We start from the raw sequence: 17,500 nt of genomic DNA, 5'->3' as shown, positions 1-17,500 counted from the left end.
TGCGCCTTGAGTAGAGTGTGGACATTTTTTACTTAGGAAGCTGTCCTTCAAAGGAGGTCCGTGTTGCAGCTGCCGACATATCACTTCCGCTGACCGGTATGATAAGTCTTGGTACACTGCACAAATCACGCCCCACGTTCCGTTATACTTGACTTGCAAGTGGCCTACGTTGGGTGTGTTCATTCCGAACAAGCGAACTTCCAAACCTATGAAAGACGGTTGAATGACAGTTTTATGAATCATTGTGAGATACTGCGTACAGTGTGAATGAAACCCATCTGCCTCACTAACTCGATGAAAACACAGACAGGTAGTTAAAGGAAGTTTGAATTAAAGGTGTTATATCACGGATTCGCATCTTGAAAAGTTTAGCCCAAATTTTTCAAGTTTGTTGTTTGTAATCCGTGTTAAGCTTCTCCATCCTTATCTATCCTTGTTCCCTTACGGTTTATTATTATCTCTTTGGTGTTTTTCTACCTTAGTTAAATGCTAAGGTTTCCTTCAGTTTAAAGGTAATTATGCACATGGCCAAAATGACTCAAATTAGCATGACTGAACTCCATCAACCTCTGCGAGGTTTGCGCCCGCTAGTTATGACAACATTACGGCAAAATAGGATATTATTGGCGCTATTTACATTTAATTATTGCAAGCCGAAGTGGCTCGAAAAACTATCGGAAACGATTTATAATTCTACTTGGTGTAAAACAATTCAATAAAAAAGTTCTTCCATCTTTCTATCGAGGCATAGAATCATGAACAGGGGTTTGGGAAAAATTGAAATGCTGTGGGAGGAGCAGCCCTTGGAGTGTGTTTCCTCAAATTATTTTTAGTTCTTCAAGACCCTCACGAGTGTTTCATATGACCAGCTGTTTTCAGTGCTAGAACGCATTTTGCCACCAGGAAGGCAACCCCGAAAATGGTCTAGGACGAGCGGGTAAAATGAGAGTGTGATTGAAACGAGACGCACTTTGATAGAAAAAGGAGATTGTTTGTAGTTTATCATGCACGAAACAAGTAAACTCTAAATTAAAAAGCAGGGTTTTTTGCAATACCGCAAATGTTCAGTCTTAAAATGATAGGGTTTGGACAAGAAGCTTCAGGACGATTTTGTTTAGCACATTTCCGACGTTTCTTCAACGATACACTAGCTCCGAGATGATGTTAAGTTGGAAGTGACTTTGTTCACTGGAAACCAAACGCAAATTTCTTATCCTGTTGCGTTTTCATAAGCTATTCCTCTTGCTCAATTTTCCCGCAATTATGTTATTTTCCTGCTGATTTGAAAGTAAATCGGCCGTCCAGTATCTAGGGGAAGTGTTACGGTTCGCCGTGGGTGCGCATATCTGTGTCCTGCTTATTTGAAAGTAAATCGGCCGTCCAGTATCTAGGGGAAGTGTTACGGTTCGCCGTGGGTGCGCATATCTGTGTCCTGCTGATTTGAAAGTAAATCGGCCGTCCAGTATCTAGGGGAAGTGTTACGGTTCGCCGTGGGTGCGCATATCTGTGTCCTGCTTATTTGAATGTAAATCGGCCGTCCAGTATCTAGGGGAAGTGTTACGGTTCGCCGTGGGTGCGCATATCTGTGTCCTGCTTATTTGAATGTAAATCGGCCGTCCAGTATCTAGGGGAAGTGTTACGGTTCGCCGTGGGTGTGCATATCTGTGTCCTGCTTATTTGAAAGTAAATCGGCCGTCCAGTATCTAGGGGAAGTGTTACGGTTCGCCGTGAGTGCGCATATCTGTGTCCTGCTTATTTGAATGTAAATCGGCCGTCCAGTATCTAGGGGAAGTGTTACGGTTCGCCGTGGGTGCGCATATCTGTGTCCTGCTTATTTGAATGTAAATCGGCCGTCCAGTATCTAGGGGAAGTGTTACGGTTCGCCGTGGGTGCGCATATCTCTGTCCTGCTGATTTGAAAGTAAATCGGCCGTCCAGTATCTAGGGGAAGTGTTACGGTTCGCCGTGGGTGCGCATATCTGTGTCCTGCTTATTTGAAAGTAAATCGGCCGTCCAGTATCTAGGGGAAGTGTTACGGTTCGCCGTGGGTGTGCATATCTGTGTCCTGCTTATTTGAAAGTAAATCGGCCGTCCAGTATCTAGGGGAAGTGTTACGGTTCGCCGTGGGTGCGCATATCTGTGTCCTGCTTATTTGAAAGTAAATCGGCCGTCCAGTATCTAGGGGAAGTGTTACGGTTCGCCGTGGGTGCGCATATCTGTGTCCTGCTTATTTGAAAGTAAATCGGCCGTCCAGTATCTAGGGGAAGTGTTACGGTTCGCCGTGGGTGCGCATATCTGTGTCCTGCTTATTTGAAAGTAAATCGGCCGTCCAGTATCTAGGGGAAGTGTTACGGTTCGCCGTGGGTGCGCATATCTGTGTCCTGCTTATTTGAAAGTAAATCGGCCGTCCAGTATCTAGGGGAAGTGTTACGGTTCGCCGTGGGTGTGCATATCTGTGTCCTGCTTATTTGAAAGTAAATCGGCCGTCCAGTATCTAGGGGAAGTGTTACGGTTCGCCGTGGGTGCGCATATCTGTGTCCTGCTGATTTGAAAGTAAATCGGCCGTCCAGTATCTAGGGGAAGTGTTACGGTTCGCCGTGGGTGCGCATATCTGTGTCCTGCTTATTTGAAAGTAAATCGGCCGTCCAGTATCTAGGGGAAGTGTTACGGTTCGCCGTGGGTGTGCATATCTGTGTCCTGCTTATTTGAAAGTAAATCGGCCGTCCAGTATCTAGGGGAAGTGTTACGGTTCGCCGTGGGTGCGCATATCTGTGTCCTGCTGATTTGAAAGTAAATCGGCCGTCCAGTATCTAGGGGAAGTGTTACGGTTCGCCGTGGGTGCGCATATCTGTGTCCTGCTTATTTGAAAGTAAATCGGCCGTCCAGTATCTAGGGGAAGTGTTACGGTTCGCCGTGGGTGTGCATATCTGTGTCCTGCTTATTTGAAAGTAAATCGGCCGTCCAGTATCTAGGGGAAGTGTTACGGTTCGCCGTGGGTGCGCATATCTGTGTCCTGCTTATTTGAAAGTAAATCGGCCGTCCAGTATCTAGGGGAAGTGTTACGGTTCGCCGTGGGTGTGCATATCTGTGTCCTGCTTATTTGAAAGTAAATCGGCCGTCCAGTATCTAGGGGAAGTGTTACGGTTCGCCGTGGGTGTGCATATCTGTGTCCTGCTTATTTGAATGTAAATCGGCCGTCCAGTATCTAGGGGAAGTGTTACGGTTCGCCGTGGGTGCGCATATCTGTGTCCTGCTTATTTGAAAGTAAATCGGCCGTCCAGTATCTAGGGGAAGTGTTACGGTTCGCCGTGGGTGCGCATATCTGTGTCCTGCTTATTTGAAAGTAAATCGGCCGTCCAGTATCTAGGGGAAGTGTTACGGTTCGCCGTGGGTGCGCATATCTGTGTCCTGCTTATTTGAAAGTAAATCGGCCGTCCAGTATCTAGGGGAAGTGTTACGGTTCGCCGTGGGTGTGCATATCTGTGTCCTGCTTATTTGAAAGTAAATCGGCCGTCCAGTATCTAGGGGAAGTGTTACGGTTCGCCGTGGGTGTGCATATCTGTGTCCTGCTTATTTGAAAGTAAATCGGCCGTCCAGTATCTAGGGGAAGTGTTACGGTTCGCCGTGGGTGCGCATATCTGTGTCCTGCTGATTTGAAAGTAAATCGGCCGTCCAGTATCTAGGGGAAGTGTTACGGTTCGCCGTGGGTGCGCATATCTGTGTCCTGCTTATTTGAAAGTAAATCGGCCGTCCAGTGTCTAGGGGAAGTGTTACGGTTCGCCGTGGGTGGGCATATCTGTGTCCTGCTTATTTGAAAGTAAATCGGCCGTCCAGTATCTAGGGGAAGTGTTACGGTTCGCCGTGGGTGCGCATATCTGTGTCCTGCTTATTTGAAAGTAAATCGGCCGTCCAGTATCTAGGGGAAGTGTTACGGTTCGCCGTGGGTGCGCATATCTGTGTCCTGCTTATTTGAATGTAAATCGGCCGTCCAGTATCTAGGGGAAGTGTTACGGTTCGCCGTGGGTGCGCATATCTGTGTCCTGCTTATTTGAAAGTAAATCGGCCGTCCAGTATCTAGGGGAAGTGTTACGGTTCGCCGTGGGTGCGCATATCTGTGTCCTGCTTATTTGAAAGTAAATCGGCCGTCCAGTATCTAGGGGAAGTGTTACGGTTCGCCGTGGGTGCGCATATCTGTGTCCTGCTGATTTGAAAGTAAATCGGCCGTCCAGTATCTAGGGGAAGTGTTACGGTTCGCCGTGGATGTGCACATCTGTGTCCTGCTTATTTGAAAGTAAATCGGCCGTCCAGTATCTAGGGGAAGTGTTACGGTTCGCCGTGGGTGCGCATATCTGTGTCCTGCTTATTTGAAAGTAAATCGGCCGTCCAGTATCTAGGGGAAGTGTTACGGTTCGCCGTGGGTGCGCATATCTGTGTCCTGCTTATTTGAAAGTAAATCGGCCGTCCAGTATCTAGGGGAAGTGTTACGGTTCGCCGTGGGTGCGCATATCTCTGTCCTGCTGATTTGAAAGTAAATCGGCCGTCCAGTATCTAGGGGAAGTGTTACGGTTCGCCGTGGGTGCGCATATCTGTGTCCTGCTTATTTGAATGTAAATCGGCCGTCCAGTATCTAGGGGAAGTGTTACGGTTCGCCGTGGGTGCGCATATCTGTGTCCTGCTTATTTGAATGTAAATCGGCCGTCCAGTATCTAGGGGAAGTGTTACGGTTCGCCGTGGGTGTGCATATCTGTGTCCTGCTTATTTGAATGTAAATCGGCCGTCCAGTATCTAGGGGAAGTGTTACGGTTCGCCGTGGGTGCGCATATCTGTGTCCTGCTTATTTGAATGTAAATCGGCCGTCCAGTATCTAGGGGAAGTGTTACGGTTCGCCGTGGGTGCGCATATCTGTGTCCTGCTTATTTGAATGTAAATCGGCCGTCCAGTATCTAGGGGAAGTGTTACGGTTCGCCGTGGGTGCGCATATCTGTGTCCTGCTTATTTGAATGTAAATCGGCCGTCCAGTATCTAGGGGAAGTGTTACGGTTCGCCGTGGGTGCGCATATCTGTGTCCTGCTTATTTGAATGTAAATCGGCCGTCCAGTATCTAGGGGAAGTGTTACGGTTCGCCGTGGGTGCGCATATCTGTGTCCTGCTTATTTGAATGTAAATCGGCCGTCCAGTATCTAGGGGAAGTGTTACGATTCGCCATGGGTGTGCATATCTGTGTCCTGCTTATTTGAATGTAAATCGGCCGTCCAGTATCTAGGGGAAGTGTTACGGTTCGCCGTGGGTGCGCATATCTGTGTCCTGCTTATTTGAATGTCAATCGGCCGTCCAGTATCTAGGGGAAGTGTTACGGTTCGCCGTGGGTGCGCATATCTGTGTCCTGCTTATTTGAATGTCAATCGGCCGTCCAGTATCTAGGGGAAGTGTTACGGTTCGCCGTGGGTGTGCATATCTGTATCCTGCTGATTTGAATGTAAATCGGCCGTCCAGTATCTAGGGGAAGTGTTACGATTCGCCATGGGTGTGCATATCTGTGTCCATGATCGTCATTTATACATGTCAGTTGTGAAATGACTCCTACACGTCCAGGCTTTTAAAACACGCTATGTGCTTGCTTAATTGCAAGCGAATCAAGCAGGATGGCTGTTTATAGCACATGGCGTTTTTAATCACTTTTAAGTCATGGTTATCTGTAAGGGTTTTTCTGCAAGGATGTTTGGCTACCAGTGTCCATGACGACGTTGCTGCGCACAAAATGTATCATCAGCCTTGAAAGGGAAAAATGTCCGTTTTCCTAATTGCAGAGAAAACCAGGTGAATGGGGATTCCACCAGGACCAAGAAATTAAACTGCAGTATTAAGTGGCTGCCAAGTTGAACTTCAGGCGAATACAGTTTGTAAGCCCGACAGTGCAACTCGCTCTGCAGGAATTTTTTTTCTTCACTTCTTCTTTGCAAGATTTTTTTTTATCAGTCACCCTCCCTTGCATGATTTTTTTTTTCGTTTTTTCTCCACTCTTCCCCCCACCCCCCGACTATCACTTTTGTAATGGTCTGTCCCTAATGTTCAGAAAGCCACTCACCACTTTTGTAATTGGTATCATTAGTGCACTCAACCCCTATGTCATCAGTGTGTTCACCAATGTCATACTCCAGCTTACGTGGGCAGTCTAAAATATTCCTCTCATCTCCTCTGCAGTGTGGGTTGCTTAGCATAAACTGCATACCCGCGTCCTTGTCCAACCTGAAATGAAGGCACTGCAAGATTCCTCAAGGTATTATCAACAGATGAATTCAATATTATGACTACAGTGTACTTATGAGTTATTCTTTATAGTAGATGGGTCCCTGTGCGCGCCCTGATTAGTCAAAAACCCATGTTTTATTAGAGTATAAAACATAGAAAAAGCGTGTTTTGTTGTTTTTGGCGTTAAAATCTATATCATAAAGCAATTGAAGAAGCCTAAACCGTGCATTACACTGTGATAAAACCCGCGGCTCGTGTTTTGGACATTGCCCTCGTGTTCTCAAATGCCCGTCGTGTTTTATCACAGTGTAATACTTTATTTGTTAAGTAGCAAGAGAGTATAAATACTAGTTATGTAACGCTTTCTCGTGGTATACCATGGAATATATAACGAGTCACTTGTATTTTCTTGGTATACACACGAGTCTTTAGGCGAGTGTGTACACCAAGAAAATACAAGTGACAAGTAGGATATTTCATGGTATCCCACGAGATAGCGTTGCATAACTATTTCATATCATGCCATAGAAAATACAGTGGTTAACACAATCAATGTGACATATGCGTGGCACATGATGGGAAGGTTGGGTGTAAGACCGTCAAATATACAACGGCTTGCCTGTATTTTCTATGGTATGATATATAAGGTACAGAGATAATCTCACATGGGGGCCTTATTGTCAAGGTAATCCCTCTTAAGTAGTGTTTATATATGGTAGCCATTTTATGTTTCCGGACGCGGATGATATTAGGGAGTTTAAGAAAACCACAACAGTAACCAGGGGCGTAGCCGGAGTTTTTCAACGGGGGGTCACACTGTGTCAAAGTGAAGGTACTCACCTGATTGTCATGTCGTTCTTGCTACCTGTTAGAGGTTGTTTGTTTAAAAAAGGCTAACAAAAGGGGGGGTCACGGGCACCCCAGGACCCCCCTAGTTACGCCCCTGACGGCAACGGCAACGGGAACGTCACTAAACAAAAGATTAAACGAGCAGAACAATGGCCGTGCACGTGCGCTATAATTCGTGGTACATTTCTTTGCCGTCCCCTGCAAAACGACCTTGTGAAATGACCAAATTCTGCGTTGCCAGGAGACCGTGAACGACGACGGCTAATTTTTTAAATTTCTATTTCAAATTTAACGCTGCGTTCCATATCCAGTTTCTAGATAGTTTTGACAGTGACAAACAAACTAAATGACTTAAGATTATCGCGAGATTCGCAAGTAAAATATAAGTTCATTTTTCAATCGACGTTGTCCTCGGCGTAGCCGTCGTGGTTTCTTAAACTCCCTATTAACACACGCGGTGCGTTGATGTTTTCGTGGAAGATGGTGTAAATCTGCTTGGGTTGTCCATGTGAGTAAAATTCGCGTTACGTGCAGTATCAGGTATTTCTAGACCCTACAGGGATTTCTGATGCAGTGAGGGATTTAGAAATAACTGTAAGGGATAACCTTAGGAATGGTCTACATGAAGGATTCTCTTTTACCCTTCATCCACTCTTGCAAATTACTTTCAGTAGCCAAAGATCTGGATGGTCAAGAAAACCGTAAGGTAAAGTCTGCATACGAGCCAAGGGGCTTATCAGGCCGGAGTTTATCCCGGTTTCTGTAGCATGAAGCGACTAGGAGTATTTCTACCACCCCCCCCCCCCCTGGATGGGATGCCAGTCCACTGCAGGGCTACCCCCCAGCATTAAGTTCGCCGGTACCCATTCATACACCTGGGTGGAGAGAGGCATGTGAGAGTAAAGTGTCTTGCTCACAAACACAACGGAATGTCTGCTCTTGTAAAGTTAGCGCCAAGTTAGAATTCTCCTATATTACAATTCGGGTGAATTATACCTCGTTTAAAAGTTAATATTCAGCATGCAAAGCACGGAGATAAAGGACATTATTTAAAGCATTAAACATTCACCGTATCAGCTACGCAAACTCAATTTGCATTGCTAATTAATACCCCGGGGATTGTGCAAATGACAGTAGAAAAGAATTTACACGTGTTTCACCCCATCACTCTACTCGAAGCCGCGAAAGCGAAGCTGTCCGCTTCCATTTTCGCCTGGTCTTAGGCTTGTCCCAAGCCAGAGCGATTTCCCATAACCAGGAGCCCATCAGCTGGGCTCCTGCCATAACTTATTACCATGTCATGAATAGCAATGCCCAAGGTAAAATATCACTCTTTTTCTGAAGTCTTATTTACCGATTCCCTTAAATTCTGGGAAAGACAGACAATCAGTATCAAAACAGTTTCAGTAATTCTCTCGTCTTTCTAAATTTTCTCCTGACATACCGAGTCACGCGTACAGCCTTACGGTATCCAAGCTGACGACACAGCACGTGACCATCCCGTATATCCCAGTCCCTCGAGGCTAGGGTTACTGTGCCCCAGATCCCTCCTAGCTGAATCTCTACTCGGTCGGCGTTTCCTTTGTTAGATCTGCGAAGTCGTACCTCACCGTCTAAAGGAAAGAACGTCGAGATTATTTTCCCTTGGATAGATACAATCAGCCTGTTAAATTTGTGCCTTGAGGACTCTTGGTGTTCAGCTCAGTATTGCAAAGTGATTGCTTCATCTGCAGAAAGAAACATTTTCTACTGCCCTGCGAAACTAATCCGTTGATTTTACTTCAGCTTATTTCTGTAATTGGTTCATATTGTTCATAAGGGTCCTAACTCGTACGCAATAAGAGGAAAGGATGATGTATCTTTAGCTAATCACGTGTTAAACCTAGACCATGCAATCCTGATTCATTTCATTTCACTTGCTCACGTGGTTTAAATTGAAGTTTTGATCGGTGACCTTCTGAGTCGATATGGGTTGTAATTCTGAGACAACTGTGAAATTGTTTGTCAAACACTCTAAAAGACAAATTATTTTAATTTTAGTATGATTTACCGCCTGTAATGTTGTCCATTTTGCATATCACGCCGGCGCCATATCTCTTCCCGCAAGTTTTTTTGAGCTCCCATCCTGCGCTCACACATTTATCTAACGATGTCTCGTTTCCATGGCAACCGACACTGGTCAGCCACATTAGTCCAGAGCCAGAACCAAACTGACCGTGTCCAACCTCCACCACAGCCTCCGGGAATCCCAGCTGACGACAAACTACATCGGCGTCGTGTTTGTCCCAGCCAATACTGCAAACAATGTGCCAGAAACCGTGCTGTTTTATCTCCACCCTTCCCATGTGGGAAAGTTTACTGCCATTTAATCTGACGGCAGCCGTTTCTGTAAAAACAACACAAAAGAAATACCTCAGGAGGGGTGTTCCTGTAGCGATAGCCAGCTGTTTTCTGGAAAAAATGTCGACAAATCATTGCTGAAAACCATGTTCAAAGAAACTGGAATGGCGAATTAACTTGATAAAATTTGGAACTGTAATCAGATATTAGTCATTCAGTTGGCGTTTTAAAACTGACGAAGGCCGAACTAATTCGGACGACGTTTCAAACGTTGTCTTATTAAAACTTTTGTACAAGTCCGTGTCAAACATAGTGTTGGAGATACATCATTCAGGTCCATGCCTGCTTAAATATTTTCGGTTAAATTTGGAACAGTTTGTTTTCAAGAGTTAACTAAGCCATTATATGATGCCTTTAAAAACAGTGGTACATGGCATCAAATGAGCTCGTCTAGCTGAGTATTGAAAACTACGAATGTGGTCCACTACTGGACTGAGTAGCCGATAATTTGGTTATTATTATTTTTATTTATCAAGACAAGAGTCACAAAGTTGAGAGTAATAAAAAGGGTGCGTTTCTTTGGGAAAATCTAAGCTTAGATTCTTAATTCCAAAAATGATTTTGCGTTTCTTTAATGAACAGATTCCAGGATCACTCGGATCATGATGCAACAAAGGAACCGAGGAATCCAATCTGCAATCTTGTCCCCAGGGCTTTTGCCTTAGAGATTGGCAGGGCGGAAAAAGCCTTGGGAACGAGCGAGACTGCAGAGTGGATTCTTCGGTTCCTCTGTTGCACCTGATCTTGGATTAATCCATTTAGTAGAGAAACGGAAAATCCGTTTTGGGATTTAAGAGTCTAATCTTGGACTGTCATAAAGAAACGCACCCTTGAAGACGCGACTCCTAAACACGGGCGGTGAATACTCTCACAATGGAACAGGGACATGACTTAATCCCGCTAGCAGATCACGGGGTGGGGAGTGGGGTGGAGTGGGGGAGGAGATGGGTCTAGTAAAAGAACTTCAGTGTAGATGAAGAGGCTTGTTCTCTCTTAGTACTCGTAAAGCAAAACAGGATATTTGACAGTGCCTCGTGTGGCCGGGAACTGGGATTAAACCTCTGAACAATCCGTTACCAGGAAACTAGAAATTGTAATTTACACTGTGATAGAGCTCATAGACTTATAATAAAGTATTGTGAATTTCATTGAAGGGTACGAACCGTTCAGTGCTGGTTCGTGGTTGGATTCACAGATCACTCCATCATTGTGTTTGAAGACATATAAACACTTAGCGTACCGTTCATCACTGCTACACATGTACTTTAAATCGCACTGAAAGATGGAAGACTCGTTTCCTGTACAATTTGCTTTCTTTATCCAAATCGGCGCAGACTGTCGCTCAAACAATCCATCAGATCTAAAATTGGTAAAAAGGGCTCTGCGATAACCCAACTCTCGACACACCACGTGACCTTGCGTTGGTCCCCAGTACCGGTCACAGGAAGACCCCCAGCGGCCATAATTGCGGATTTGCACAATACCCGCATGCGCAAGAGGAGATCCCACCAGGCGAACTGAGGATATGTGGAAAGAAGAATTAATGTAAAGCACGTGGCAAAATTTAATTTCGCGAATAGGTTCTCTGTCGAAAAGGTCGGGTGTTCAAATAAAGTTGCGGAGGCCGGATAACTACGGAAAAACCCAACTTTTAAACCTTTTGTAAACTGTTAAGAACTGATTCCTTTTCTTATTAAGCCTTACCACAGTTTTCGACGCCATCTTGACGGGTAGGCAAAGCGGTCAGAAATTACAGTATTTGTATGGGAATCCGATGGCAAACACGTTTTTCCAAAATTGAATTTTACACAATTTTTGAATCGCAACATTAAAATACTAGGTAGAAGATTGCATTCACCAAGTTTGAAGGATGCAGCTTGGCTAGAAGACGCTCAGATAACTTTTCTAAATTTCCATACAGTTGTCTGTAACTTTGGCTGGGTAGAGACGGTTTGCGGAAAAAAATTACAGTCAAATGTATGGAAAATTTGAACAATTAACTGAGCGTCTTTGGGTGATTTATTACACTCGGGGGTTGGGAGAATTCTCGAAAGTTATGCAAACCCTCGACTACCTCTCGGGTTTGCATAACTGTCTCGAACTCTCCCAACCCTCCTCGTGTTTAGATGAGGCTATGGAAACAGGGAAAAAGTGCTCTATTGCTTAATCATAACACGGTTGGAGGAATCATAGCGTCAAAAAACGCATGAATGAATTGATTATTTAAAAGGAAAACGCTCGTGGCTCCCACGGGGAGCCAAGGTACGGAGTTGCAAGATAAATGTCTACTCTAGATAAGGCGTATCTCCAGCTATTTTATGATGGAAAGTTAGATGTCAATGACGAATACTTACCATTGGGTTTATTCAATTTGCATATGACTCCAGCACTAGAGTGTTGGTTGCATGATGCTCCATCCTTCCCAACGTGACTGCAATTGAAAAGTGAGCTTTCTTCTCCTTTACAGTCGACAGAAGCCATAAGAGGAGGCCCTGAACCTTTGCCGAAATATCGACCACAGCAAGTTGACTGTTCTGCACCGGGAAACCCGAGCTGTTGACAAACTACTTCAGCATCGTAAAAATCCCACTTGTCGTCACACACCCTCCCCCACTGGCCGTGCATGAACACTTCCACGAGTCCAGACCCCTCCCAGTCAGGATGAACAGAGAGGCGAAGCTTTGGATCATCTGAAGAAAAGACGAAATCTGTTAAGTTCGGAGTCAAACCACTTTAAGGAGCTTTCCTATGCATGCGGATTATGGGCTGTACAGGACATTTTGTGACCCTTTGGCACTTATGACACTTTTGGCTTCCTAGGCGTAGATTACTGCGTTTATTTCTGACAAAATTTAAAATCGTGACGAAAAGAAACTTTTTTTTATTTCACAACGGTCATATCGTGACATGTTAGCCATAAAGAGCGGAATTTTTCTTTTCTTAATTAGCAGACATGCCAGTGAAACATTGACCAAGGGAGAGTGGGGGCGTAACAAGCATTTTATGGCATTCGTCTTCCCATTCGTGTCTATTTTAAAGGCAACTTTCTTACAGCCTGTTTTCCTTTCTATATAAAAGCATTTCATTCCATATAAACTCTCGTTCTTATGCCATCGCAGTTTGATTGATTAAAAATGTAACTCACCAAATAGTATAAAAATGAGTTAGTGTACAATGTTGATCACTGATGTTTGTGCTATACTGTTTCAGTTCAGTTTTTCCAATCCCATTGTACTTGGTCTTTCGCGAAGAGAAGATTATACATAGAGCTAGCTTTGCTGTCTGTTTATCTCTTTGATATCATTTTTTTGCCCTCGAAGAAATTCTTGTAAAATTGATACTAAATACGTCAGCCCTGAAGCATTACCGCAACATTAGAGGAGGAATGTTCCCTTGACGGGATCAATTAGAAATAAGCAAGAGGAAATGAGAAAAATATCTCTTGAAATAACACTTGCTGAGGTGTGTCTTTTAAAAGTTGTATCGTATTTTTTAAATGTCTAATTTTTAATACGTTAGCTAACGATAAGATATGAAACTATGTCGTGATAACGGCTGCCAGATTGGTACTTTAAAGTTCAGACAGCGGAAATGTTTGTACAGGTATTTCCGCGTAGAGAGACATTTAATTGTTTGAGCACGCTAACGTGGCCGCCGTCGTTTCATCGCGGGCGTCATGTTAGAATGCTCTATTGCCACGACTTCCGGACGGGACTACAGTGTGTCTGGGACGTGAAACGTTTTGCTCTTCGGCGCCAAACTGACATCTTGCACGACACGTTTCTTTTGTAAAAAGCTTAAAGAAACAATGTTTGTTTGTTCACTCGTAGACAGACCTTGTGTCACGCTACCTGAAATATTTTCACTACAGAAATATATTTCCAAAAGGTTTTATTTTCGTTTCACACGGTATTGTGAAGTTATAAAGCTCCCCACTCCAAGTCTCTCCCCTCTTCTGCAGAGGCACTTTTTCTCTCCCTCTCCCCAGCCCTGCACGGTCAAGGCAAGGAGACCTCTGCGAGAGTTGAGAAGGGAGGTTCAAAGCTAACAGTGAACGGACAACTACCCATAAGAGTTGCCGAATATAACAGCAGATTTGATCTGGGAAAGCAATTCAAACTGCCACATCATGTCAGCTTAATTCAGTGGACTGTACGTTCCTCAGACTTCATTTACCGTCTCAGAATTTATTCTTTGTCAAGCGGTTACAAATATTTCCTAGTACAAAACTCTTCACGGACACTTGCTGCAGCTTTTAGATAATGTTGACACACTTTCGGTTTTAAAATTATCTCTAGCGTATTGTACATTATACATACCTTGAAACGTCGGTGAGGAAGAAAGAACGGTTGCAGAAGAGGCCAAAGACGTGATAAAGATCATTAACCACATTTTGAATAGCGCTCTATAAGATGTACGCGGTCGTAAAAAGCATCACATTAATAAACCAGTCACATTCAGGCACTCAATTAACACAAATTAAAATCAAACGAGACGATCACGTGACGCGAATATCAGTCGTCTGGGATTGTGAACAGAGCAGAAATCGGAAATGCTCATTCCTTCATGGAACAGAATTTGTCTCATCCCTAATCGAGACAGACGTGACTATATCGCTTGTCAACCATTAATCCGTTTAAGTAATCTTTATGCAAAGATAGTTTAAACAGCTTTTGGCAAACATTTGTTTTCCGTGTCTCTATTTAACCATCATGAGCTCGAGATTTCTATAGTTGACGAGGGCACTGTCCAGGTCAACTATCACGCGACAGAAATCTCGAGCTCATAATTTAATTATTTTAGTATAAATCTATTAGTCGTTCAAAACTTTATCTAAATCCTCTTCACAGACACTTCGAAAACGCCAAGAGCCCGCTAGTTTCTATGCGTAATAGTTAACTATCACGCGACGGAAATCTCGAGCTCATAATCTAATTGTTAAACGGTGTTATAAAATAGAAACACGAGAACAAAAGCCTCGGGTTATATTGCTTTATTTGGCAATTAGTTAGCTCGTGTAAGGGGTTGTTGATTTTTTTTTTTTTTAATTAGTCGTTTTCTTAGGCATCCTTTCTTTCCTTCTGTGCAACTTCACTTCCCCGCGCTGCGCGAAGGTTCAAACCGGTGAAAAGCAAAGAACAAAATCAACGATAATTCCGGTTTTCGTGGCGTCGAAATTTGCATAAGAGTTAGAAGTGGAAACGTGCAAGACTTTGCAAACAAAACGTTCTAAAATGAGCAAGTGGTAGATCAGTTTACAAGCTGATAAACTCCTTTAGCAACTGTCTTGACTTTTGGCTTGAAACTAGAGGATTTAGACATTTGAGACATTTAATTAGCGGCAGTTTTAGCATTCTCATCCCCAAAGCTTCCGTTCGTTATTAAAAGATCTTAAAACGAGTTGAACCGGGGACGAAGAATGCAATATTGGCGGGAACAGGGCGGGAACGGCGGTTGGAACCCCGCGCCCGCGTGAGCACCGCGTTTGGCCAGTGCGGAAAGGTCGGGCACATTTAAGTGGCCTGGTTTGACCGCTGGGAAAACCGTTTGCAGTCGGTTAGGTCCTAATAGGGAGCTTAAGAAACGACGACGGCGACGCCGAAGACAACGATTAAAAAATGAATTTATATTTTACCTACGAATCTCGCGATACTCTAAAATCATTTACTTTATTTATCACTGTCAAAACTATCGCAAAACTAAATCCGGAACAAAGCGATAAATTTGAAATAAAAGTTGAAAAAATTAGCCGACGTGGTTCACGTTCTCCAGACAACGCACATTTTGAAATGTACCAAGAATTATAACGTACGTGCACAGCCATTGTTTTGTGCATTAAACCTTTCGTTTAGCGACGTTGCCGTTGCAGTTGGCGTCGTGGTTTTCTAGAGCTTCCTAATATTCTCCATTTGATGGAAAATAGAGGGGGGCGTAAGGGCGGGGGGAAGGGGGGGGGTCCGAAAACCGCAAAACCGCACAGAAATACGCCAAAAAACCCGCAAACCGCACCGGATTTTTTTCCCGAATACCGAAACTGCACGTACATGGAGGCCACAATATGAAACCTGACGTCAGCAAGACTTGTGATATGTTTTGATAACATTGTACGTTAATATTAAACATACCATCATAACGCTAACGGTATATTGTACTACGCTATTATACTCTATTTACTACTAACCAAATGCCAAGTATGTGGGTCATGTACTTGAACGAGCACTGATATCTCCCTTGACTTTGAAAAACTCTGTCACTGATCCTGTACGCCTTGCATTGGGTGACTGATTACCTTTGACGATCCTGTGCTAGTTGTGGAACGCTGAACAAATGTTTCTTCTGGAATTGTGACCTTCTTGTCTCGTGAAGAGTTCACGTTCAGTGGAAAAGACGATTGTTATCACCGCAGAGTGATATCACCGAGAGTTATCACCGCAGAGTGTTATCGCCGTAGACATTTTTTTTTTCACCGAAAACCGCGACTTAAAGGTTGTAATAACCGCAAACTGCTTAGTGTTTTGAAACCGCAATACCGCGAATTAAAATGAAAATTACCGCAAAACCGCATCACCGCAAACCCTTACGCCCCCCTCAAAATATACAAGGACTGATAAATAACGTATCCACGGGTTGTCTTCCGAGAATTGAAGAAAGCCCGCATACTTTGGAGGCCAAGAAACGCTAACGAAAAACTTACCTTAAGCATAATTCCGCCAACATAAATTATCTAAGGACTGTTTTAAAAACGCGACTTCTGTCTTTGATATGAATTTATAATCAAATAATTTCTTGTACTGTTTGGGAGAATCCTGACCTAGCTTTGAAACGTCCAAAAATATAACTTTAATACCTCATGCCATCTCCGGGAGCAGATGAGATGAACCAAGTCCTGGCTCAGTCCTGTGCTGTCACCGTCTGACTAGAAGAAAACACTGGGTGGTCTTCAAAGAAAGTCAAGTTTTCACTCAAATTTCCAGTTAATTTTTGAATAACGTGAAGTAACAAAAGGAAAGAGCATCTTATAGAACCTACATTTTATTTCCAATAGCTCAGTTACAAAAGACAACTTCACTCTAAGTGATAAGCGGTCACTGGGTCGCTGATTACAATTCCGATTTGCGTTCTATTTTAAGCAATTCGACCTCGAATATCAGAGTAGCTCCACCTGAAAAGAAAATGAAAAAATCATAGTTATACGTGAGACACAGCACACAGGGGAGGATACAGGATTTTTCAAGGAGAGGGGAATGGGGAGGGAGGGTGGAGCTGGTACCTTGGGTTTTCATATTCATTGAGGCATGCCCCCAAAATGTTGCAATTTGAGAATTGGAACCATTGAAAACTGTTACACCAAAAATGCCACAACTACTCTAGCTAGAAAAAAATTCTTATAATTACAATAAGATACCTGTCTAAAATGTTTGCCTTTATTTCTGCCATAATGTTCACAATCGTTTTCATCTTTTCTATTTTTTTTTTCCGCTTCTCCAAAAAGGGGGTGGCGAGCAAAGCTACCCAATCCACCCCTCCCTCCTGAGTCCACCCCTGTCACATACATGAAGTTGTGTTTGCTGGCATCAGGTTTTGCTCGCATAACGATCATATTAAGGCAAATCATTTAATAAATGGATTTCCTTTGTCCAGGGAACTCCTGGTTTAACGTTTGGCCATACCTATGAAAATCATTTTCACAACTCTATCAAGCAAGAGGAACTATGCTAGACTTGGGTACAAATATTCTTATAACTGGTGATGACTGACAAACTTCAAATGACTGGTGACGAATCGCACAATGTTTTAGAACTATTATTAGTCTTCTTCAGTCATCACCCAATGCTTCTCCATTTGTTCACTGCCTTATAACAGTTGCGAAGGTGACTAATACCTATCTAAATCGCACCCTTTCGTGCCATGTTCATGCTTAGATCTATGCAAAATGTACGTAGGCCACATTTTCATGATCATGGTTGGTTTAAGTGGTCAAACAAAGCAACTATTCATCACAA

General features: G+C 43.6%; 2 protein-coding genes across 4 annotated transcripts in view; both read right to left on the bottom strand.

Annotated features, from left to right (window-relative positions):
* LOC110043144 (scavenger receptor cysteine-rich domain-containing group B protein-like) overlaps positions 1 to 16,414 on the bottom strand; it is a 23,986-nt gene extending 7,572 nt beyond the window's left edge. For 2 of the 3 annotated variants that reach the window (XM_089292744.1, XM_089292745.1), the window contains exons 1-7: positions 13,817 to 15,421; positions 11,852 to 12,187; positions 10,661 to 11,014; positions 9,148 to 9,483; positions 8,542 to 8,710; positions 6,085 to 6,245; positions 1 to 206 (exon numbers count right to left, since the gene is read on the bottom strand). The exon at positions 1 to 206 is cut by the window's left edge and continues 160 nt beyond it. In XM_089292744.1, coding sequence (XP_089148870.1) covers positions 1 to 206; positions 6,085 to 6,245; positions 8,542 to 8,710; positions 9,148 to 9,483; positions 10,661 to 11,014; positions 11,852 to 12,187; positions 13,817 to 13,889 — 1,635 coding nt within the window. In that variant the 5' untranslated portion in view covers positions 13,890 to 15,421. Of the gene's footprint in view, positions 207 to 6,084; positions 6,246 to 8,541; positions 8,711 to 9,147; positions 9,484 to 10,660; positions 11,015 to 11,851; positions 12,188 to 13,816; positions 15,422 to 16,344 lie in introns of those variants that run through there. The other variant, XM_089292746.1, reaches the window with a different exon arrangement.
* Positions 16,415 to 16,513: 99 nt separating this feature from the next.
* LOC110043149 (peptidyl-prolyl cis-trans isomerase FKBP2-like) overlaps positions 16,514 to 17,500 on the bottom strand; it is a 4,734-nt gene continuing 3,747 nt past the window's right edge. The window contains exon 6 of the mRNA XM_020748579.2: positions 16,514 to 16,659. Within this exon, the coding sequence (XP_020604238.2) occupies positions 16,598 to 16,659 (62 nt within the window). The 3' untranslated portion in view covers positions 16,514 to 16,597. The remainder of the gene's footprint in view (positions 16,660 to 17,500) is intronic.

Source organism: Orbicella faveolata, unplaced genomic scaffold, assembly GCF_042242905.1.
Source record: "Orbicella faveolata isolate gen_17 unplaced genomic scaffold, um_ofav_v1 contig_24, whole genome shotgun sequence".
Taxonomy (NCBI): Eukaryota; Metazoa; Cnidaria; class Anthozoa; order Scleractinia; family Merulinidae; genus Orbicella; species Orbicella faveolata.
This window is presented reverse-complemented; position numbering and strand designations above follow the sequence as displayed.